This window comes from Tachypleus tridentatus, chromosome 10, assembly GCF_004210375.1.
Source record: "Tachypleus tridentatus isolate NWPU-2018 chromosome 10, ASM421037v1, whole genome shotgun sequence".
Taxonomy (NCBI): domain Eukaryota; kingdom Metazoa; phylum Arthropoda; class Merostomata; order Xiphosura; family Limulidae; genus Tachypleus; species Tachypleus tridentatus.
In genome coordinates, this window is record NC_134834.1 from 82,760,150 (window position 1) to 82,786,834 (window position 26,685).

Here is a 26,685-nt window from a genome sequence, read left to right on the forward strand (position 1 = left end):
ACCGTGTGAATGTGTGTGTTTATTTTCTAAACTTTCGATGCAATTTGTGGAAAAGTACTCATTTGAATGAAGAATCTAACGTCCTATTTCTTGTAGACAACTTTAAAAAATACATTTTAATTCGCCTTTATCTCTAGTGATTAGCATGCCAGATTGCGAATCCGAAACTTTGTTGTTTGTTGTGCTTCAAAACCATGTTCCTTAGTATCGTGGGTGCATTATAACAGTGACAATTAAATTTCACTGTTTTAATTAAGATAGCACTAAAGTTTTACCGTGCATGTACTTACTTAGTTACTTTCCATTTCAGCGCCCCCTGTAGCACAGCGATATGTCTGCGGACTTCTAATATTATAAAGTGGGTTTCGACACGTGTGGTGGGCAAAGCAGAGATAGCCCATTGTGTGCTATTTGTATTTAATTATGAACAAACAAACTTATCATTCTCTGCTATCACTTGCAACTAATCAGATTGTTTTGTATGTTTTTTAAAATAATTTAAATTACATCACAAAGTAACATCGTGCTGAAGTAAAATATTCTAGATTAAATAGCACCAAGATATTTAAAAAAGATACGTATCGTTTAAAATTACTTGCTATTAAATACCACGAGAATTGATCAGAAGGTATATAGACAGCTCCCTCTAGTGTTTGTGTCAGTGTATAATCAATATTTGGTCTATGGATTGCGAGTTGCGAGGTTAGACATGGCAGAAGAACCGGCGAAACGAGGAATAATCACAGATAAAATATCAAATGTTGTTTCATTTTTAAGGTCATGCACCAAAGAATGCTCTGAATCCATTGAAGGAATTGCCACTGGTACGTCAGCTCTTTCAAATCCTTTTAAATTATTATTCTTTTATTACCATGTGAGAAGAGTTAGGCTTATTTACCCTTTTAGCTTTGCTAGTAGTGAGTAGTACTGGCGTTCAGTATTTACGAAACGCGAAAAATGAGTTCTTTCTAACTTGTAGGCGTTTATTTTATTCAAAATATTATGTCAAAAAATTGGAAAAAATAATATTATTGTTAATTAGTTATTTAAATGTGTGAACAAAATACGTGTTTTTTGGCATGGTAATTTCTAACTGTAAGACGAGGGTTATAATGATAATGAACTTTAAGAAATCGTATTTCTAATTTATGTGAAAGGCACATCGATTTAACTATTTTTCTGTCTAATATTAATAATATAACCATTTATTTGTATTCTTTATATATCCATCCAACTGTCTATTAATCTGTTTAACAGTTTATTAATCCACAAGTTTTCCATAGGTGCTGGATTTTATTTTATTATTATATAGTTTTGTCTATAACTGTAGTATAGCTATACAACTATTTTGTTTTTTTGCCTCCTGTATATTTATATATCCGTGTAATTTATTGACAATATCCATATACTCAAGTTGCACCTTCTATAAATTCAGATTGTTTTGGAACATTTTGGGAGACTAGCCAGCGGCATGTCTGTAGATTGACAAAGGTAAAAATCGTGTTTTGATATCCGTGGTGGTCAGAACTCGAATAGCCCATTGTGTAGTTTCGTGCTTAACTTCAAATAAATATAAACAGTTTGGGAAATTTACAGCGTATTATAACTGCATTCCAGTTTGGTTCATTACGGTATTATTTATTTATAAAATACAAATATTAATTTTACATTATATATGTAGCTGTTTTGAGGGTTTGAATTAGTATCATTCAACAACTTCAAACAAATATTTTCATAATACAAAACTCTTAAAAATATATACAAAAACACCAAAAACAATGTTGCGATATAGCTTTATAGGTTATATTTTTAACGAGAAATTTAGCTATGAGTCTAAACGATAATGTTAAGATCAAAATGTGAAGGCCTCGAAATCCTAGAAACTTCTAAGGAGAGTGACATAAAATATTTTAGCACATTGGAAGTTAGATAACTTAGATTATAAATGCAAGATAGTTCTGAAGTGTGAAAAGATTTAAATGATAGAGTTGAATCTGTGTGTTTACGTAAAATATATCTGTATCTATGGAAACTGTGTTTGCTATATCGTTTATTAAATTACGTTGCACACGTAAAATCATTTGTGTTACCATAGTTAACGTCATTTATAAAATAGGCTTCAACAAGTTACAACAGTATATAGATGTTTATGTTTGTAGAAACTTTTGGTTCTCGTCATGTGGACCTAAAGTTAAATTATTTTTTACTAGATATTTTAAAAGAACCCGCTAACAAAAAAAAAAGTTACAACAATAATTGGACTTGCCCATAAGTAAATCAAGCAGATATATTGTTGAAACCAAACAATGAAAATGGTTTTATTTATATCATTGCCACTAATATCCAATTATTCTTTGGCTCCTTTCATCAGTATAAATCAAATATTGTAATAATTGAATTGGCAAAACTTGTTCTAAAGTTTTTAATTTTTTCATGCTTAGCACAGTTGAAATGAAGGATAACATAAGATTGCTATTAACGCATAGACGGTGAAACCGCTACTACAAAATAACGTTAAAGACAGAAAATATAAGAATCCATATTAACTTCTGAGAAAAGGACACTATCTAATAGCAAATCTTCATGGAGTTCTTAAATGTTCTTAGATGCTTAATGTCTTTATTAACATGAAAAAATTTGGATTTGGGGCATTAACTTGATGCTTTACTGTATTTTGTTTACGTTACATTATTTTTTTATATGATGTTAGTACTTTATTAGGTCATTTACTTAGATTTGGATCGAGTTTGGCCTAATAGTTTTCGTGCTTAGACGTAAGTTCATAGATATATTTCTTAGTATTTACAAACAAGTAAAATGATACTTGGGTTGGCAAATTCGTATTGCTTTATTTAGCTATGCAGGTCCAAGATACTTTTTATTGAAGCATTTATTTTGTTTTGGATATTTCTTATAGAAATTTCACGAATAACCAACGATCCCTAATTTCTGTTAAAAGTTAAGTTTTTTCTCTTCTGCTAAGTAACTTAGAAATATCTGTAGATCATTTATAGGGCTGTTTAAACATCCACGGTTGTAAGAGTGTCTGCGCATGCTCCGTATGGAGTAACTGATACTGAATGCAACTTAACTGTATATGGTCTCGGTGCTATATATAGTACTGGATTAGATTGATGTAAATAGAAAAGCTCTTCCTGATCATCTTTCGCATTATATGAAGTTTATGATGCGTAAGAAATGGGATTTCCGTAGATTATATTAGATGAAAAAAAACGAATAATTCGGCAAATATGGTGATCACAGAAAAATATCTGGTACAAGGATAAATGAAAAAAAGATTTGCTAAAAAAAACAAAACAAGAAGTATCATTCCAAAAGTTAGTGGAAGTTTCAATCAACAGTGGTTAGGTTGCTTTACCCTCGAACTATTAGAGTGAAAGTGACAGTTTCAGTCAACATTGGGTTGTTTTACTGTCCAATTGTAAAATATTATTCCGTGATTAAAAGTAACGTATGTGCTCAAAATTGGAATACTTCATTGAAATATCATTTATTCTGAGAGTGAAAGATACTTTTATATATATTACAAACCATTAAATATGCCCGTCTATACGTGAATATTAATAACCAATAATCTAAACATTATACATTTATAGAACTTTAGAAGTAGAAACATTAACATATTACAAATTAACACTAAATAGATTTATAGCCTGGACTTGTTTGTTAAGCCTAAGTCACTTCGGCTTCTGGCTTACTTAAATTTGCTCATAAAGTTAAACAATAAAGCTACGCTATAATATGAAAATAAAATATAAATTGAAATTAAAAGTTACCAATTTAATGTTGTAACTGAATAATTTTTATCTCTTCAGTTCCGAATAATGCACTGAAAGTATGCGTTAAGACATTTCTTTTTTCCCTTCACAGCAGCAAAGTGTGCAATAAGATTAATCATTACATGAAAAACATTTTGAAGCCTTGGAGTGTATGTACAGTACCTGTCAGCCATACTGTTTTATGACCATGCATCTTGCAAAAAAAAAAGTATTTCACCATAGTCTCACGATGAAGCATTATGAAGCAGAAAGTACGCTCCTTATTACTGGAAGTTTTCTGTATCAGGCACGTTGGGCCTGGCATGGCCTAGCGCGTTAAGGCGTGCGCTTCGTAATCTGAGGGTCGCGGGTTCGCGCCCGAGTCGCGCCAAACATGCTCGCCCTCCCAGCCGTGGGGGCGTTATAATATGACGGTCAATCCCACGTTTCGTTGGTAAAAGAGTAGCCCAAGAGTTGGCGGTGGGTGGTGATGACTAGCTGCCTTCCCTCTAGTCTTACACTGCTAAATTAGGGACGGCTAGCACAGATAGCCCTCGAGTATCTTTGTGCGAAATTCCAAAGCAAAGCAATCAGGCACGTGGTAAAACTGTCTATGTAGTGATGGCTTGGATTGTTCATCGAAATGGTATTTTAAATATCTTCTCAATAGGTCATCAGAGCTCTACAATACTATACAGTGTTTCCTTTTATAACAATCTTTATGTACCGACTTTGTCACAAGTTCTAAGAAAAATTCTAAATATCATGACAAAAGTTTGAATTTCTTGCTCTTCTGGTTTTTTTATTACATGATAACTTAAGAACCAAGACAGTAGTGTCAAGCAATTTCACTGAGATAGCACAGTTTGAAACGGAGTATCCGCTTTTATAGGTGCTATTAATAAATATTAGTAATAAAAAATCATAATTTTACTGCAAACGATGTTATCAGTATCCCTTGAAGTTAGCTTTCTTACAGACATTTAGTGTTCCTTTAAAAGCTAAGTGCAGAGTGAAGCAGGAATTACCAGACAATAATAGATGAACAATAAATGTTACAGTTGGAACCTCAGTGTATTTAGAACTCGTTTGTAAATACAACCTTCCTATATATATTGAAACACTGCATTAAAAGAAAACAACTAGAGAAAACTTTTCCAAAATGGAATAATATAGGGATAGCTAATATTAATCCTTCAGAAGCAAAATAGTAGGAATGGCATTTGTATCATGATTACATAATAATATATATATTCAATCACAATTGAATTGAATGTATCCTACTTTTGTCTGTTAACATTCTACTACATTATGCAAGTAGCATCCTTACTATCTTGTTAACATTGTTTTTGGAAGACTGATATAAGTCATCTGTATATTTACATCCTTTTTGAAAAGTGTTTTCATTACTTGTTCCATCTAATGTACGAGAACTATGGTTTCTCAACGCCCATTTTGACAGTTTTTCATAGAGAAATCCGTAGATGTTATATCTGATAACTTGAAGGTAAATCCGTAGATGTTATATCTGATAACTTGAAGGTAAATCCGTAGATGTTATATCTGATAACTTGAAAGTAATGTCTTTGCATAGAATAGAATTAATACCCATTTCATTCCCCATTTGCTTGAGGTATGATGGGGTTGAACAGATATGTCGTGGAAGCAATCTATGCACATGTGGTTTATATTGTGTTTAAAGACAGCGATCCTTCTTGATTATGTTCCATACTATTGGCTGTCTGTGGCATGTAAATTGATTTTGCCATTGACCGTTGTGCTTATGGATTCTTACTTATTACAAGACACCACAATGTGCTAACAGTGTTTGGGGTACAACTTATTACATGTCTCTTTCTGGGACTTGCTATCACAAGGTTGATCCTTTTTTTCCCAATGTCATCTTGGAAATTCTAAATCCTAATTTGAATATAACTTTATGATATGACTATGTTAATAGTTTGCTTGGGAGGAGATCTTACATATCCTTCCAAAAAGCGATCAATGTTTGGAGACATCACACAATCTATGAACACAAAATAATGTCAAAATGCATTTCTGGAAAGTTTGTACTTGTTGTGGTGTTTACGTGACTTGATTACTTGCTTATTTACATTGTCAGTAATTGGTGATTTGTCAGATCTGATTAGAGTTGCAAGAGAGAGATATTACTTATAGAGAAAACATTTAATGGCCGCACAAAAGGTCCATTTTCACAAGTAATTTACAAATGTAGTTATTTAATTATTTAATGCAAGTAGTGTTAGCTTTAATGGAACAAATGAAAGCTACGAAATATAACATTGTGATTATTCGTATCACACCCAAGGGAAGTATATATACGTGATAAGATCGCTTCCTTGCCAACCCATATTAAAATAAAAGAGACTGAAGCCCGCCAAACCGTATACGTGAAAGGGAGATACAGCATAGTTAATCGGGCATAGACTTGATAATATCTAAAAAAAAAAAATTTTCATTGAAGAACAAAAGAGCAGGTATAACGTGAGACCCTTCTAATACTTGGACTAAGAAATTGTTAAACTATAAACTTCTATTTCCAGGTGAAATCCCTAGGTGGCTACAGGGAAGTTTGCTTAGGAATGGTGGAGGATTAATAGAAATTGGTCCAGATAAATACAATCACGCGTTTGACAGTCTGGCGCTTTTACATAAGTTTCGCATTCAAGATGGTCGCGTGACGTACTCAAATCGTTTCTTGCATAGTGAAACGTACAAACGCAACATGAAAGCAAACCGTATCGTAGTAACAGAATTTGGTACCAGAGGCCATCCTGATCCATGTAAAACTCTCTTTCAAAGGTTAGTATTTAAGTTTGGACTTGAACTTGTAATATCCATTCTAAAAGCAAATTATGATATAATTTATCTCTCTGGCTATAGTGGCCCGGCATGGCCAAGCGTGTTAAGGTGTGCGACTCGTAATCTGAGGGTCGCGGGTTCGCACCCCCGTCGCGCCAAACATGCTCGTCCTTTCAGCCGTGGGGAGTTATAATGTGACGGTCAATCCCACTATTTGTTGGTAAAAGAGTAGCCCAAGAGTAGGCGGTGGGTGGTGATGACTAGCTGCCTTCCCTCTAGTCTTACACTGCTAAATTAGGGACGGCTAGCACAGATAGCCCTCGAATAGCTTTGTGCGAAATTCAAAAACAAACAAATTCTTTGGCTATAATTCTTGTGAGACTAATCCGTATAATTTAGACATACTGCTAGCCAAAATCTTAAGGCCAATGAACGAACATAAAGAAAAAATATGCATTTTGCGTTCTTAGACTCAACCATTTATTTGAGTAGAGCTTCGAAAGATGAAAATAAGAAAAGGGAAAATAAAAATAAAAAAACTTTTTTAGCATTTAATAAGTAAAATGTGAACACTGAAATTAGCCTAAATACTGGCTGGTCAAAAGTTTAAGACCATACCAAGTCCTAAACAGGGTAGAAAATGCCCAATAAGAGGTCTCAGTAGTGAGTTGCACAGCCGTCATTGCGAATAACTTCAAACATTCGCTTTGGCATGGTCGATATAAGCGTTTGCAGAAGGCTGGTTGGAATGTTATTCCAAGTGGTGAAGATGGCTTTACGAAGATCATGCACTGTTTGGAATTGACGTTCATTTCTATAGACTTCCCTTACCATCCACCCTCAAACATTTTCAATGGGGTTCAGTTCGGGCGAACACGCTGGATGGTTCAAAAGAATTACGTTATTCGCCATGAAAAAGTCTTTTGTCTTGCAGGCATTGTGGATTGCAGCGTTGTCCTGCTGAAAGATCCAGTCATTTCCACACAAGCGAGGGCCTTCAGTCAATAAGGATGCTCTCTCCAACATGCCAATGTAGCCAGCTGCTGTTTGACGCCCCTGTATAACCTGAAGCTCCATTGTTCCATGGAAGGAGAAAGCACCCCAGATCATGATGGAATCTCCTCCACTGTGTCGTGTAGAAAATGTCTCCGTTGGGATATCCTTATCGTACCAGTAACGTTGGAAGCTATCTAGACCATCCAGGTTAAATTTTTACTAATCAGAGAACAAAACTTTCGTCCACTTTTCTTCGTTTCATGTATGGTGCTTTTCAGCAAAGTTTAACCAAACTGTTTCGTGGTGTAGAAGGAGGCGTGGCCTTTAAAGACGTTTAAGGTTTTTAAAGTCTTTCTCTCGTAGATGCCATCTTATTGTTGTTGAGCTGCATTCTGCGTCCGTAAGGGCCTTAATCTGGTTCGACGATCGGCTGGTGTCTTGCCGGACAACCGGTCGAATCCTCTTGCTCAACGCCGGCGAAATTTTCTTGGGTCGACGACTTGAAATTCTCGTTCCGTATCCCTCAGGGTCTTTTAAGAAATTTGCAACAGCAGTTTTATTACGCCCAATCTTACCAGTGATGGCACGTTGAGTGAGACCTTGCTTTTGCATCTGGACAATTCTGCCATGTTCAAACTCTGTATACTTTTGAGATGTCAGTGGGAGATGTTGACAACGCTAATGTTCGAACACAAATGAATAAATTTCATCACGTGTTTACCGATTAACGCTTCGTTTCAGTATGGTCTTAAACTTTTGACCATCTAGTATTTAGGCTAATTTCATAGTGTTCACATTTTCCCTATTAAATGCTGAAAAGGTTTTTTTTAATTTTATTTTCGCTTTTCTTATTGTCATCTTTCGAAGCTCTATTCAAATAAGTGGTTGAGTCTAATAACGTAAAGTGCATATTTTTTCTTTGTGTTCATTGGCCTTAAGATTTTGGCCAGCAGTATGCATATAGGAACAGCTTGGGATGAATACACTTTTAAAACTTTTAGATCAAGCTTTAATGAGAATGCAGTTCTTTATAACTAATGTAATCTATCATAGAATAATAAATTGTTTTGGTATATGTAGGTTTATGTCCGTGTTTACTATGGAAGAATTTTCTGGCAATGACGTTGTGAACTATCTATCATAAAATACTAAATTGTTTGGTATATGTAGGTTTATGTCCGTGTTTACCATGGAAGAAATTTCTGGCAATGACGTTGTGAACTATCTATCATAGAATACTGAATTGTTTTGGTATATGTAGGTTTATGTCCGTGTTTACCATGGAAGAATTTTCTGACAATGACGTTGTGAACATTTTTCAACTTGGAGACCAATTTTACGCATGCTCAGAGACGAATTTCATTCACAGAGTAGATCCCGAAACTCTGGAAACTACAGGAAGGGTGAGATAAATATCGCAATATTTATTATGTGAGAATATTTGTTTAGTGTACGTGAATCAGTGATTAAGGTGTTTTGACAACTTTAAGTGAACTTGAAATAAAGAATAGACATCGCTGTTAACCGTTAATACTGTAGGATTAAGCATTTTATAAACACCTTTATATTTATGTAATAAAACATTATTTTAATTAAAAGTTCGTATATATTAATGTATTATTTTATTTCTTACATACGCTATAAGTTTGCTTCCCCTTCTCAGTGCTTTTTCCTACACTTATAAAATTCCCTCGCCATGACTGACACTAGCTGCTGTATTTAATTTCAAAACTGTAAATGGCAAGTTTGTCCCCAGTGGCACAGCAATATGTTTTCGCAGTTATAACACTTAGATCCTGGTTTCGATATTTGTGGTTATAAAAAGCACAGATATTCCGTTGTGTTGCTTTATGGTTAACTTGAGACAAACAAGCGAAAGTTATTATTAGAAACGCGTTTGTTATTTTATTAATATGCTTTTTTCGTATATATGAGCATTATTTGCAATAAAGAATTAATTATTTTTAATTATTATTTATTCACGTGTTTATTGTTACACTGAGACTTCCAAATAGATGCTCATACAGACGTACAGAGTGGCTAATTGTATTTAAATAATTTGAAATTTCCGATGCAGTAGTGTGTCGCGTGAACAACCGACGTTACTAACAGCTGTATATTTAGTTCACAGCGAATTCCTGACCATGAGATAGTGTTATAACGTTGCGTAAGTGTAAATGTTTTTGAAGATACACATTCTTACAGAGAGATTGTTTTATGATGTGGGACAAAAATGCATCTCCAAAAAGGGTGTCTTCAGTGTTTTCCTTCAAAATGGAAAACTTTCAAAGTATAGTGTTTAGGACAGCGATGGACTTCAAAACCATACTCCAAACCAATCCACAATATTGTTTTTAATCATAAAGTGAAACCTATAGTTACGAAAGAGAATCCTCAGACCCAAAAAAACTGTTGCAATGACGCTGAGCATATCTTCTATTACAACTAATGATACAATAAAAAAGATGTTAAAATTAATGAAGGATAAGAACCTGAATTTTCAAGTTGCAGAAGCGACACCTTGAAAACATCAGTAGTTTTCGTTAGAAAATAGTTGAAAAAACTGGAATCACAGCAATGATTTTCGATCACATATCTGTCAAAATCAGCTCTATTGAATCTTTGCATTTGGAGAGTCCATGAAAAGTTTTTCAAGACGTTGTCTAAAATTAAGAACAATCGACGATGGAAGAGGTAGATGTAATGAGTGATTAACTGCAATAAATTATTTGTAATTATTATTTCTGATTAGGGTTATCATATTGAATACCGAGTTCTAGAGTATTATTATTTCATTGAGTCTTCTATGTGTGTTATTGTTCTGATTTCCTCTCTCTTGGGTTTCTAGATAGATTTGAGCAAGTACCTTGCCGTCAACTCAGCCACGGCTCATCCGCATACTGATATGGATGGGACGCAATACAACATGGGGAACGGGTTCAAACTAAGTGGACCAACATATAACGTTTTGAAAATACCCCCAGCATCAGGTTATAATTGCTATATATATATAATCTTGTTTTCTAACCTACTGATGCTAAGAGGTCGCATAAGGAAATATCTGTAGCCAAGAAACAAGTGCTCATTAAGTCTTTGTTAAAGGGAATTTCGGAATTTTATGCTTTGGATGAATTTATTTTAAATATCATCAGTGATATGACGATAAGCCTTTGTGTAATGCATTGTAAAGTTCTGCTGTATTGTAATGCATTGTAAAGTTCTGCTGTATTGTAATGTATTGTAAAGTTCTGCTGTAGTTGAATGTTTCAGGTGATTGTGTGAGTTAGGTTTTAAACCAAACGTTATTTCTATATCAAACGTTTATCCAATAATTTGTACAGATGTCTTTAAACGTTGCTTCTGTAATCATTCAGATTCGGTCGAGAACGTAGTTTGTCACAATGTAAGAGATAATTTAAGTTTATTTTGTGAGATCTTTTTTTTTTGCAAGAATAAACAAAAAAAAGCAACAAAAATCCATTATGTTGAACTAATGGTGACTTTATTACAATAGATTATTATAATAGGAGAAGGAGATTAAGATGCAAGAAAATGTCACGCAAGATGTACCTCCTGTATTGTGTAGCACTGACGTCACGAATGTATGAATACCACTGAAAGACCTTCCCAGAAATGTAATATCGTCGGTGGATGCCTAAACAACTATTCCTGGCATTTACACAGCCGTATTCATCAAATCATCCGGGTATTTGAACTCTAAAAGTGGCCCTTGAGATACTACACGTCTGCCGTTTCTGTGAACTGAACTTCGAGTTATTCGAGAATAACTGAAGGGATGTGTATGGTCGCATAATGGGCGACATGAAATCTCATTATCTAGGATTGTGCAAGCTTTTTATCAATTGGAAATTACGTTTTTCTCAGTAGTAACTCTATTTATTTATTTACCTTTAAAGAAAGAAACCTTGGACTCCTAGGTTTGTATAATCTAAATAATCAATTATTATGTTCATTCTACTCTGTTTCAGATGAGGGCGACAATCCTTTTCATAAAGGTTCAATAATGTGTTCAATTCCTGCAAGGTACCGCTTTTACCCGAGTTACTACCACAGTTTTGGTATAACAGATAATTATATTGTGTTTGTTGAGCAGCCGTTATTGTTGTCTATATGGAAAATGTTATGGTTTCACGTGCGAGGGAAAGCTTATGTAGACGCCTTAGAATGGCATCCAGAACTAAAGGTAACACGGAATTGGTCGATTTAAAGTATTGTTAAATTGTACTTTGTTGTATTTAGTTTTTTAAGGAAATTCCACCATATTGGATACAATTATACATCCGTTGATAAAGTATCATAAAAATACTTAAAAATGGGTTGACACTATTTTTATTTATCTAAGTTATTTTACTGGAATTATTTTCAAACTACTACAACAGTCGTCATAGGGTTTAATACACAATATAAATTTATAGTCCTCTTTGTTTTAAGAATTTCCCTTTAGTTTAATATTACTTGCAACCTCTACAATAGTATTACTCTTCAGAATGTCAGTGGTAATGTTTGTCTTGGTCTGACTGGCATATGGAACCCAATAATAATACTTTAGGTTTTCAGAAACAATGAAAATGTTTGTTCACTAGATGTTAACTTGTAAAACGAAATATTTTTCTTTCTTGTCGAACGCTGCAATGAAAAACTAGTGATGTCTTGGTTACGAGAGAACTATATAATTTATTAAATAAGTTATTAATGTATACAGCTTCTAGTCTTATTTAATTCGTTAGGCTTAGTAACAAAACCTTTTCATTTATGTACTTATACTTTCAGTCTTACTTTCACGTCATCAACAGATATACAGGACAACCTGTACCAATAAATTACTCGGCTTTGCCCTTTATGATGTTCCACCACATCAACGCGTACGAGGAGTCTGGTCATCTGGTGGTAGACATGTGTTGTTATAATGATGCTAATATTATGAAAGCTCTTTGTGTGTCCGAATTGGAGAAAATTAAAGATGATCCTCAACGTTTCGTTGATATGGTTCGTAGCGAGGCCCGAAGATACGTGCTGCCTCTGAACGTGCCACAGGTGGGTGTGGTAAAAAATATATCCATGGTTACTTCATTATACAAGTTGGTCAGGTTTTGGTTTTGGTTTTTAAACAAAACTAATGATGTCGTAAATTGATGAGTCTGCTTGTCCTTCACATCCAAGATTGAAACATTTGATTCCATTTGGTATCTAACTCTAACAGATGAAACAGTGTAGGAAAGAAATAAACAAACAAACACATAATGCAATTAAAACTTGTGATGTCTCCGGATTTACTACGGTAAAAGTATGGACACAGTAGATAGCCCGATGTGCCTTTGCTGTAGGAAAAAACACATACACGTACATTAAAAGTGTGACTTTTGCTGAATCATTATTGAGTTGTAACTGGAAAATGTATGTCATCACAATAAATAAATAAAAAACAGCAAAAAAAATGTGTTGTTATGCACATAATTTTCTGACATTGAATTTCGTTTTTTCTTTACCTACGTAAGTATAAAAGAAACTTTATGAATAGTTGCTAACTGCGTATTTGTTTTCGTTACAAACTATTATGATAAGTTTCTTTCGTGTGCCGTTACTAAACTAAATTTATAATTTTCTGCAAGCTGTTGTGACTGTGTAGTAGTTTGTCATATGTGTATGTGTGTCTCAGCTGTGATTACACGTCATAATCGAATGTGCAACGGTATAAGGTCACAGCAGTTGTTAAATAACAGTTGTTAAATAACAGTTGTTAAATAACAGTTGCACTATATTCACTACAAATTTTATGGAAAAGTGAAAAAGAAGTCATAACTGAAGTTTTCTTGTTGGCATTTGAGTTTCAGGAAATCGAAAACAATAGTTTTTGAAAAATTAATTAATTAAAAGCTAGGCTACTTTGTTCAAGGTATCGAAAATTTTGAGTTTATCGATGTTTCAAAGAGCAAATGTATCAATATTGTTGACCGTTATGCATTGGATCATTGAGATTAAACTGAAAATCGCTTGAGTTAATAAAGTGATAAAGAATATATTAAACATATATAATTGACTATTCTTCTTCGGAACAATAAAGAGTGAATAACAGTCAACTATTCAAAAGCGCTCTATTTTTTTTAGCCGCGGCATAGCGGCTCATAAAATAGCTCTGTGTTGTTGATTTTTGTTTTTCAAGTACAGACTTTTAGCTCCTAGTTCCGTCATCTCTTGACTGACTTAGAAAACTATAGCTAATAAAAAGGGAAGCAGCACATGAATTTACTCACATCCTGCATAAAATAATTTCAAGTGCTGCGGCTGTTGAAGATTTCCTCCTGTTTAAATACGTTGCACCTTTTATGCGTGATCCTGTGTGCTGAGACTTTTATGAAAATTAGACACAGATATTTAGCTTACATAAAAGGGTTGTGAAATTACAGATAGACTATGTACTTCAAAGTGTCGTATGATAACAGATAGGCTGTGTACTTCCATTATCATGGAATAACAAATATCAGGGTATTTCGTTGTATTCTGGTATATCCGATAGATTGTTTATCTCAAGGTATTGTGGGCTAACAAATTGTGTGTTACTGATATTATACATCAAATTCTAGAGCAAAACCTTGTTTGTTCTAATGACCAACTTGCCAGACAAGGTACTATCTTCATGCGAACCTTGGTCACGATGGCTTGTAGGTCAGAGCATTATAACTGTCCTAATGAGTGATGTCGAGAAAACCCACTTGTAGAGAAATATATATGCAAAAAAAAAAAGGCTCGTTTGGGTTGATAATCTTCTATGTAAAATATTTTCTCAACCCAAACGAGCCGTTTTTGCATATATATTATAACTGTCCTGTAGCCAATTGACAGATATAAACCGTACTGAGCATGTATGGTACGTCCGTGATTTTTCTCGGCAAAAGCATCCAAAACAACCAACTCCTAGGGATACCACCATCCAAATTCTTTGCCAGAAATGGAGTACAACCCATTATAAGCCTAGATTTCAGGTCTTGTAAATACGACACGTTACTGTGTCTTACATTTTGGAAATGGCGGGTCCACTTGCTAGCTATCAATGATAATGTCTTTCACTAGCTAGCTATCAATGATAATGTCCTCCACTAGCTAGCTTTCAATGGTAGTGTCTTATCTATTATCTTACGTTTCTCTATTTCATGGAACAACATTATTTCTGGTGCGAGTGTATGATAACGTATGGATAAAGTGTGTGCTTACACAGCGTCCAGTTTGGGAGTGAATACACAACATTCAAATGTTTTAAAAGTAATATTTTTATCACAATTACGTTTTATAAAGAATTATAAAAGTTAATTAAAGTTACTCATAAGTTTAGATTGTCAGTCACTGGAAAAGATGCTCTTCTTTCAGTAAAGCTACATCGCTCTATCCGTTGTGTCCACCGAGGGGAATCGAACCCTCGCTTTTAGCGTTGTAAATCCGTACACTTACCGCTGTACTAGCGGGGGACACAGTAGTGAAGGAACCAGCAGATAACCGATGTGGCTCTTCCATATAAAACACACATAGACACCATTAAAACAACCCACGAGTTGGCGGTCGGTGGTGGTGTTCCTTTTAGTCTATCACTTAAACTTTTGGAAGAGCTGGCGCAGATAACTCTTGAGTAGCTTTGAGCGAAAATCCATAAACAAACAAATTAATTTGCAAATTTTGGAAATAAACTTACTTAAAAGTTCTCACATGCTTAGAACATGACCACCCGGGAAGTATATAAATCGGTTAGCTTTAAAAAAGCATATTGATTGGACAAAATGTGAGCGGGATGTTTTTCTGTATGTGTGTATCTAAAGATGAACCTGACGATAAAAAAAAGAGTCGTTTATCTATACACGTGGCAGAAAAAGGCTTAAAGTTAAACATAGTTTTACTTATATTTTATATTTATGTTTTTGATATTTCACAGGATAAAACCGAGTCAGAAAATCTGGTAAAGCTTCCAGGGTGTAAAGCTACTGCCTTTGTTCAGCAAGACCAATCAGTTTTATGTCTTCACGAAGCCCTAACAGAATCAGGTTGTTTGTTATTCGATATAAACATGCTAATAATAAGGTGAAAATTAGTATGATTTGGAATAAAACTAAGTGTTAATTCATGCTATTTCATTATAAGTGACTGCTTTTTCATAGGTTAATAGATTTTATAATTAGCATGTTAAAAATCTATGATTGAGAAAATCTTGATTGAACGGTAACGGCCAGATGGTTCGAATCCCCGTCACACCAAACATGCTTGTCCTTTTAGTCGTGTGGGCTTTACAATGTTATTGTCAATCGCACTATTCGTTGGTAAAAGAGTAGCCCATGAGTTGTCGGTTGTTGGTGATGACCAGCTGCCTTTTCTTTAGTCTTCATCATCATCATCATATGTCACTTGATTCCTTAAGGAACATAGGGCCGCAAATGTTACGGTTTCTGTAACAGGCAGATTTTTAAGTAAGTAGGTTGTTAGCCTACTGCACAACCCCCAACCTGGAGGACAATTTCTCAGCCCACCGAGGGGAATCTAATCCCTGATTTTAGCGTTGTAAATCCGGAGACATACCGCTGTACTAGCGGGGGGCTTCTTTAGTCATACACTGTTAAATTAGGGATGGCTAGCGCAGATAACCCTTGTGTAGCTTTGCGGAAAATTCAAAAACAAACATATAAAAATGACTTTGCCTCTGTATCTCATATTTATGTCATTTAAAGCACATTATTTTACATCCGGTGGGTTAAGGCATTCGACTCGTAATCTGAGGGTCATGGGTTCGAATCCCCGTCGCACCAAACATGCTCGCCCTTTCACCTGTGGGGGCATTATAATGTTACACTCAAGCTTACTATTCATTGGTAAAAGAGTAGCCCAAGAGTTTGCGGTGGATGGTGATGACTTGCTGCATTCCCTCTAGTCTTACACTGCTAAATTAGGGACGACTAGTACAGATAGCCCTTGAGAAGATTTGCGCGAAATTCAAAACAAAAACGAATCAAGTACCTCTAATTTTATTTTTGAAAATTTCACCCCTCTTTTATACCAATAATCATCACGTAAGAAAAGGATCCCCACAAATATTTTTGAGAGTTTTGAATAGTTTGACAAATATTTATGGTTATATATGTTACAATGTTTAGGATGAAAGCTCAAACAAATTATAACCCGCTGTTCTACATATGGCTGCTTTTTGTGACAAATAGTCATTAAATTTTGGCTTTAATGAAAAAACAATTTAAATCTATAATACTGACATTTGATTTATTATGTAGACTTTGTTTGTCCACATTTCTCATAAGTTGTTTATTATATCTTAGTATCAGAGGTATTTAAAATATAGCATTTCAGATTTGATATTTTTATATTATGATTTTACACAACTTTGATTTCGACTCGCAATGGACAAATGGTCATCATCTGATAACTGAGGTGTTAATATTCACACGAGTGATCAGAACGTTGTAATAAAGATGGACAAAAAATGAAAATAAAAAATCGACTCAAAAGCTGTACCTCTGAACGTTTATTTATATTTGAGGTCTGTTGTTTTTTCAGTATTTCGCTGGCTTTTGATGTTTACGTCGTAACTTTTCAAGAGTAATTTTGTTTTATTTAGTACAGTAGCAACCCAGTGTAAATTATTTCATTATTATTAATCGTAGTTATTGGAATTCCGAATAATATATAAAGTTTTGTTGTTGTCATTCAGGTTCCCGTCAAGTCGAAAAACAGCAAAGCTTATTCGAAATTTTATAGATTTTAATACGAAGTTTATAATTCTTCACGTTCAAAAGTTAATCACGTGATTATTAATTCTGAACATAAATCATGATTTAGTCAAATAGTAACACTGAACTACTTCGTCCAAGACGGGAAGAATAAATCTTCGTCTTTGATCGGTGATTACCTGTACGTTACTAAGTGCCAAATGTAAAGGAGAGCGGAGGTTAAATAATTTTCATTGTGCAGTTTCAAAGACTGTGGGTTATTCTTGATAACTAGCCATATGCGAATCGTTGTCATATCGGGGGTTTATTTGTTGGGTAGAAACGAGGAAATTCAACAACGTTGCTGATTTGATATGTGGAAATATTGTCAGTTAGGGACTACTAGTATAATTTTGTGCGGTCAATTATAAACTGTAATATTACATGAATTTTGTTAAACTCGTGCGGCTATTTTTGTGTTATCATGTCTGGTCATCGTCGAGACTTAGGGGCAATGTATAAAAGTGACGATAAACAAATAAATACTTCTGTAAGCAGCGAATGCTCGTCATTATGATGTTGTTTTACAGGACAAACCAAAGCTGAGCGCTCTTTTACCACTATGATGAAAGCCAAAGAGGGAATACTTTGGTAGTTAGTTCCCTTCAGTGGTTATGTTTACTAAGTTGTTCGATTGTCTTAAGTGTGTTCATGTAATAATTGTTTGTTTTGACCTTAACTACACGTTCGGCTTCTTCACAGTATGTTCCATTTCCTCAGCACGAAAGCCACGCAGACTAATCTTTAAGATAGTAATTGATTATGTATACATTTCAAAAATATTGATACAGAAAGGGCCCAGTATTAGCACACATATGGTTCTGCCCACTTCTTTGCTGGCTTGACCAATTAAAATCTCAGAGTAACGTTCAGATTAAATCTTAATCTTGGCATGTTGCCAAAATTATTACTGTTTTGAATTTCAAACCAAGTTACACGAGGGATGTCTGCGCTGGCCGTCCCTAATTTAACAGTGTATGACTAGAGGGAAGACAGCTAATCATCACCACCAATTTTTAGGCTACTCTTTTTACCAACAAATAGTGGGATTGACCGTCCATAGTTGAAAGAGCGAACATGTTTGATGTGATGGAGATTCTCAGATTGCGAGTCAAGCGCCCTAACCACCTGGCCCAATTACTACTGACTCCAAGCATGAGATTGAAACATTCTCAATATCAGTTTCCGCTTTTCAAAAAATAAATAAATAGCAAAGATCATAGAATGGCATTACAGTTGTTAATATTTCATTAGTGACTGTTGTACATTAATTGAACAAACTTACTACAATAAAATATCTATCTATTTAAATATAATGCTTACTCTTAAAATAATTTTGGGCTACTTAACTTGACACTATTTGTTTATTTTATTTCTATAAAGATTTGAATATCATGTTTAACAGCTATTATTTTCTATTAATCTAGGTCGTGGCTCTAGCGAAATGCCAAGAATTAATTATGCAAAATACAATGGTCGAAAATATCGGTTTTTCTACGCTTTAGGAATCGAGGAATCTGACTTAACTACATATATTGTAAGTATGTTTCTTTTATATCTGTCTGCTTGACTTTGTGCAGTTGTACAAAGGTGTCATAAGTTGTTATGATGAAATGAATGAACTAGTTTCTATAAAATTTGGTTCACCAGTTGAGTTAGAACCTCTTCAAGATCAAATACAACTGGATAAGCAATCAGATGAATGGTCCATGTTTGGCACTCATTTTCAGTATGATCTCCTTATTGCCAGGAAAGATGGCTCAACTGATCAAAGAAGTCTGTAGCAAAATACATAATACCAACACCAGTCACAAGTGAAGTTTAAGGCTCCATCTGATGTAACTTCACATCAGATGAACAGTTCATTTTCTACAGCCTTTGTCCTTGTATTTGTATAGAAACACTATTTGCTTAACAAAAGATCATAGCTGAAGAAAGCAGACCAATGTTCTGTCGAAATATGCAGTATATTTACTCCCAAAATATACCACTTCACTATGCTTATAACTTGTTATTTGTCAGTTTATTACTATATCAGAATAATATATTTCCACACACAGAAAGCATTACCTTGTTATCAGGAACTTGTTAATAATTGGAACAATTACCTTATATCAGAACTTGTTTGTCAAAATAATGGCAGTTATCAGGAACTTTTTATTCGTTGGAATTCTTGATGATGAGAAACCCACTTGAAATAAAAATGTATCTCAGAATGACTGGTATGGGTATTAACACTTTACTGATAAGCAGAGAACAATGTTTTGACCTTCCTAGGTCATCTTCAAGTTAACCTCTAATAATTTTGTTCCTGTTAAGTCCTTTTTTTTTAACAGTTTCTAAACATAACTAAATTATGTATCAAAATATATGCACTTATACAAACATGCAGCTGTATACACTTGGTTAATTTGTAAGCATAAAATCAATGTATAAATATAGCTAACTAATTCTATAGAATTTCCCATATTTAATAATAGGCTTAACTTTAACAGCAGATATGAGACTACTAACCCAGCGATCAGTTGGATCTAACTTTATGCTTGTAAATATATTTACATGTACATTTAAAGTAACTTGTACTACGAGTAAATTATAATAGCTTTTATTCAAGAGGCTTAATGACTGGTCCTCAGTTATACTTTTGTCATTGTTTATAATAATCATAAACAACAGACCAGAAATAAACTGGAGTTACATTGGTGAGTAACTTTATTTAATAATAAAAAAATTACACTTGTGTAAGGAAATACAGCTTTATCATATTTAATAATTTAGTATGAACAAAAAAATAAAGACTGCCTACTGGAGACTAGAAATTGCTGCTATCAAAGGAAAAGGGAAACTTAGAATATTACATATGAAAAATAGTAATTTACATCATAAAAAGTTTTTTAATGAACAACAAAAAAATAGTAGAAGAATTAATTAATACACAAAAGATTAAATATTTTGGTGAGTTTTGTGATAGAGAAAAAAATACAAATAACTTTTGGAAAAAATGTAAAAAAACTGTTAATTATAGCAATAGTAAAAATAAAGTGCCTCAACTTGGAAGAAATGATATAACTATCAAATCTGGTGAAATAAATTTGTTTATTTCAGAAAATAAAACTGAAGAAAAAATGATACAAATATTAATTTGATATGATATACAAATGTAAATGAAAGAATTAATAAAGACATTAAATTAAAATATGATTTTCCTGTCACATCAATGAACATAATTTAAGTTTTAATATGTTTGATATTAAAAATAATAAAGTAATTGAAACTGTTAAAAGCAGTGATAAAAACACATCTGCAGGTTGTGATGAAATACAATACATAATATTAAAAAGTTGCGACAATAATGTATATAGAAAATTAGTAACGATCTATAATTTGTCTACAAAATCTGGTTATATTTTTAGTTTATGCACCCCATTAATTATAGTCCAGCCACATTATTAGGGTGTTTGACTTGTAATCTGAAGGTTGCATGTTGGAATCCCTGTCACTCCAAACATGCTCAACCTTTCAGCTGTGGGGGTGTTATAAAGTCACGGTCAATCCCACTATTTCATTGCTGAAAGAATTAGCCCAAGAGTTGACAGTGGGTGTTGATGACTAGCAGCTGCCTTCCCTCTAGTCTTACACTGTTAAATTAGGGACTGCTAGCACAGATAGCTTTGCCCAAGAGTTGACAGTGGGTGTTGATGACTAGCAGCTGCCTTTCCTCTAGTCTTACACTGTTAAATTAGGGACTGCTAGCACAGATAGCTTTGCCCAAGAGTTGACAGTGGGTGTTGATGACTAGCAGCTGCCTTTCCTCTAGTCTTACACTGTTAAATTAGGGACTGCTAGCACAGATAGCTTTGCATGAAATTCAACGCAAACAGTTATAGCTCCATTAGTTTGACTAGCTGTTTGTTTAAAATGTAAGAAAACATAATCAGTGATAGATTATTAAAATTCCTTGAAAATAATATATTGTTAAATTCTTATAAAACACAACCAATAAATAATCACCAAACAAAAGACAGTCTAGTCAGAGTAACAGAATCTATTATAAATGGTTTTAAAATTCCCACTGGAGCAAGTGTGACATTGAGACAGCTTTTGATAAAATGTGACAAAATGGTTTAATTTATAATTTAATTTATGATTTAAGTTACCCATGTGTTATAAGAAGATGTTTATGCAGTTTTGTTAAAAAAATAGAAAAAATAATATAACATTACATAATATTTACTCAGATGAAAATGTGTTGAGGTAAGAGTGCTGCAAGGTGCAGTTTGAAGCCCTCTATTCTTTAGTATGCTTACTAATGATATACCTGTATCTACAACCAGTGTATGTACTATCAGTGTTGAACAATATGGAGGTGATGTAACCTATAGGGTAACTAATTCTGCAGTACCAAGAATTTGGAAAACTTTGCAACTAGTCTTAACAGATTTACAGTTATGGTGTGCTTATGGAGAATTCATTTAAGTCCTGTAAAACTAAACGTATTATGTTTTATAGAATGGATGATATTCCTAAAAGAAGCATATATGAAATTAAAATGATAAATTCATAAATAAGTGATACTAATATAGAAATTGTTGAAAATTTGACAGGAAATTAACATGGAAAGAACATGTTAATTTCTTAGGTAAGAAGGGATGGATCGAATTAAACTATATAAATATTATGGATGTACTAATAAAATCGTAATCAAAATATACAAAGTATTTACAAGAGCATTATTTGAACGTGCTTGTAGTTTGTGGTCAACTAGTAATAGTAATAAGTTAAAGATTTTATAAATTATTCAAAACAATATTTTAAGAATTGCTGCAAAATTTCTTTCTTTAGTGACTGTAAAATTTATAGATGTTTTATAGTGTTGTTTACAGTTATTGTCAGAAAGATTCAACTATTCAATACTAAGGTATTACAACAAAAATAAGAAACTTACTTGTTCAAATAAATTAACATGTAAACCAATTTTATTTAAAAGATTTAACAAATATAACTTTGCTCTTCAGTCTACATTGTTATGAATATGAGATATGTATATACATGTATATGTTTTTTTAAATTTTATGTATCCACAGTTTTAATACAGTTATAGTATTTCATTTATTTTATGGTTTTAATGAATTTTAGTTTCATTATAATTTTGTCTATTTAGATTGAATGAATTTGTTGTTTTTTAATTGTTTAGTTTATTGTACACATGATTGGTGGAAGAGTCGATGTCATTGACGTCACTAGCTGTAAACAACACTATAAAACATCTTGTGTGGAGGCCACGTGCCTTGATAAATATATGGGGGACAGTATCACGTGAATCAAAATACTGACTTTAAGAATTTACTAATGATGGACTGTATATATCTCGAAACGTTTACTCAGTATGTTATTTTTTATAACTTCTGTGATGTATACTGTACATCATTGATTTCAGAAAACCAATAGAGGTTAAATTCCTTTAATTATACAGGCCTGCGAATTTGAAATTCGGTAGAGTTGGTTTTAATAATGGATTTTCGATAATTCAGCTACGCAGATTTCGAATTTCATATTTATATTTATAATATTTATATTTATAATGTATTTTTCTATCGTGTAGGTTTTTTTGGGTTTTTCTTTTAAAACTCGGGAAGAAAAACTCTTACTTAGATCAAATTATTATTTCGTTTACCGCAGTGAACATATTTTATTGTAATGTTTGAGTTCTATAAGTCTCTCACGTCGCGATTGGTTTAGAGAAATCTATAGCCAGTAGTTGTTAACATTTTAAGTACAACAAAATAGGACCCGATTTCAATGAAACTGATTCATTTATGTAAAAGTACATATAACGTTTTATGAAAAATCTGTATGTGATGGAGAAAAATAGATATAATTTCCGAATTTAACGTACAGGAATTACTGTAGGGCATGTAAAAATTCCAAGACAATAAAGCCATCGCAGACCTGTGTTATCAGTTGGATATCTTCGCTGTTAATATTTTCATATGTAACACGTGAAAGGTATTAAATTATCATGCAGTGGATAGCCCATTGTCTCCAAAAATAGTGTGACTTGACACATGAGTGTGTAACAATTGAGCAGGCAATCCTGTGAGGGTTGGCTGATATAATTTTATAATTAGAGCGTTTGACTCGTAATCTACGGTTAGAATCCCTGGCACCGAACATGCTCGCCCTTTCAGCCGTAGGGGCATTATATTGTTACGATAAATACTACTGGTCGTTGGTAAAAGAGTAGCCGAAGAATTAGCGGTGAATAGGGTTGACTAGCTGCCTTTTATCTAGTTTAACAGTGGTAAATTAGAGACGTATAACGAAGATATCTGTCGTGTACCTTTGCATGAAATTCAAATCAAACCAATTTATTATGGTTCGAAAACAATAAAAATCGGAATAAAATTCATTGCAATGGCAATTTCAATGCGATGACCAAGTGAAAATACAACTGTAAGCTATGTAACCTGAAGATGACCTAGGAAGGTTAAAACGTTGTTCTCTCCTTATCAATAAGTGTTAATACCCATACCAGCCGTTCTGAGATATATTTTTATTTCAAGTGGGTTTCTTGTCATCAAGAACTGTAAGCTGTTTTATTTCCAAACATCTGTTTTTGTTTGTTGTTGTTTTTAATGTGCTCGCACGTATGTCTCTTTATTCTTACATTGGTACGAGCGTTGCGGGTAGTGGTTTACTGCATATTGTCTGGAGTTCCAGGTGTTATTTGAGTGGCGAATCCAGTGTTTCATTTGGCAGATTTAAGGAAACAAAAATATATCGAGTATGTTATTGTTTTCATTTGTTAATCGTGGCTCATCACAGTAAAGAAGGAAGCTAATGGTGATCTTACTTAGATGAAAGTTGACACGGAAACAAAAACGAAGAAGATTTGGAGCGAAAACAAACGAATTCCCTCAGAACCAGTGTTTGTCGCCAGCCCTTATGCAGTTGACGAAGACGATGGTGAGTGGTAATGTGTGTTTTTTTTTATTACATACCTACTTGGTTGATAAAAACCTAAAAGACATTTGATTTTATGAAATCACCATCATTGAATTATACAACTTCCGACATTTGTGTTATTTACAAAGAAGAATATATTAATTGACATAAAAAGTACTGAATGAATCTAAAACCCACTCTATTTATATAGGTTCAGTAAACAATTTCACAGTATAATTAGATGTATTCCCTTATTATGTACGTTTTTTACAAAGCAGAATAACACTTTGGAAGTGTAAAAAAACACTTGGACATAAAAATTGTTGTAATAGCTTCAATAATGATAGGAATGCTGCCAATTGTTGGAGAAGTGCCACTATTACTTTTATAGTTATTAACGTAACGTGTTTTTTGTTAATTCTTTGCTATATATCAGATATGTCTCAGTGTTATCTTACTAGCTTTATTTGTTTGTTTGTTTGAAATTAAGCACAAAGTTACACAATAGCTTATCGGTGCTCTGTTCACCACGGATATCGAAACCCAGTCTCTGGCATTGTAAGTCCACAGACATACCTCTGTGTTACTGGGGGGGGGGGGTAGTATTATTAACGATACACGTCACTTAAGTCACCGTTTCGTTTTCCTAGCATTATAAAGGATGCACGTCAAGTAAGTCTCACTGCCTTATTCCCTGTATAATTAACGACACAGTTAAATTATTATTAGTATTATCTTTCAGTGGCTATTAACGACACATGTCAGATGTAATTCTCATAGAAGCATTAATCACATGCACGAGCTTTCCATAACGCAACACATTAATTAGTGCTACGGTTGAAGTTATATTTGATTTAGCCAACTCTATTAGCCCCTTCCAGTTGTATTTCAAACAATAGCCTCAATAACATCTAGGTTATATTCCAAAGCTCAAAATTTCCCTCCCCACCAACAGGAATCCTGAACCTTTTTGTTGTTTTGAAATGAAGCACTGTTTTGTTGTTCATTTCGAAGTAAAATGTTTCAACTAATTTATTCTGCATTAAAACTTAAAATTCGTGATGCACTAGAGACAAACATATATTTATATATAACGGTTTTCTCTTTGATGCACCAAAACATTACTTGAACAGATTAGGACTTCAGGATTTACCACGTGTCTTACGTGTCTCATTTATCCTTAGGTGTCGTTTTATCCTCTCTACTTCATGAAGAGAACGAAGATAGAATAGGGATATTGATTTTGGATGGTAAGACAATGAAAGAAGTCGGACGTTCGGAGTTTAAAACCGAGTCTTCTGTACCTGGAAGTTTCCATGGTATCTTTACAGATTTGTGTTAAAAAAAAAAAAAAAACCAGGAGATCGAGAAATCTGTTCAACACTATCATGTAACGATGTAAGGATCCCCAGAAATGCTACTATTTAATGGTTAATGAAGTTGCATAATTATAGTGTTTCACAATTTTATGATGATTGACATTATTACTATTTATATGTACATATATTAATTATTTTTCTTCTCGTTGTTTCTTGTAAATGTTCTCTTAGTTTTAATATAAAGATGCGTATAAGTAACGTTCACTTATTTCTTATATTAAAAATGTTTGTTCTTGTTATTTTGAAACAAAAATTTCTAAATAAAAATTAGTTAATCACTATTTTTATACAAGGAAAGTGTCGTTTTTTTTTGTGCATGAGGTTTATGTAGTAATTTTTGTAGTTTTATGACACGCTACAAGGGGGTATGAGTTTATTTCCCGTCTCACTATTCACATTTCAAACATATTTTCGATTTGAAGTTTCGTCTTTACTTTATTTATGAAAGGTAGTATTGATTTTATTATGCAATACTTTCTACCAGAATATTTGCTAAAGTTTTACAATAATAATTACAATAAATAATGAATAATCTTAATTACGAGTAACAGGCACACTTCAAAAACGTTCATATTACTATTCTGCCCTAAGTAAGGAGTTGAATACCCTCGCTACCAGGGGTGTTTTTGACCTTTAAACCAAGAACACCTGTAGTCCGGATTGCACTAGGGTTCAACCCGAAAGTAAATATTATAAAACTGATTTCTACCAAAATAGCATAAGAAAGAACATGCTTAAAGTTCTCAAGTTCCTGTCTCTTTTTCTTTTTTCTGCAAGAACCTTAAAGTGGCGAATTGTTTGAATTTTTGTATTTTTAAATGCATTTCTCAAAACGATCATATCAATATCAAATTTTATATAAAAGTCAATAATAATAACCCTAGTTATTATTAATAACACTATTAATATTCGTCACATATAGTAACAGATTTACATACAATATTTATATATTTAATGAGAAAATTATGAACATTTTTCTATCAATAA

At 33.3% G+C, this 26,685-nt stretch overlaps 1 protein-coding gene across 4 annotated transcripts; it reads left to right on the top strand.

Moving 5' to 3' along the window:
• The first annotated feature begins 666 nt into the window (after nt 1–666).
• Nucleotides 667–25,995, top strand: LOC143229727 (carotenoid-cleaving dioxygenase, mitochondrial-like). Of its 4 annotated transcripts, XM_076462458.1 has the most exons (10): nt 667–824; nt 6,344–6,602; nt 8,860–9,001; nt 10,447–10,588; nt 11,588–11,802; nt 12,390–12,653; nt 15,538–15,646; nt 18,802–18,911; nt 24,232–24,340; nt 25,504–25,995. In XM_076462458.1, the coding sequence occupies exons 1-10, from the start codon at nt 710–712 to the stop codon at nt 25,659–25,661; spliced, it is 1,623 nt and encodes a 540-aa protein (XP_076318573.1). In that variant the 5' UTR covers nt 667–709; the 3' UTR covers nt 25,662–25,995. The 4 variants fall into 4 exon arrangements, with proteins under 4 accessions (XP_076318573.1, XP_076318576.1, XP_076318575.1 ...); XM_076462461.1 differs by lacking the exon at nt 25,504–25,995 and having other exon boundaries at nt 24,200–24,301; XM_076462460.1 differs by lacking the exon at nt 25,504–25,995 and having other exon boundaries at nt 24,095–24,281.
• Nucleotides 25,996–26,685: the final 690 nt, after the last annotated feature.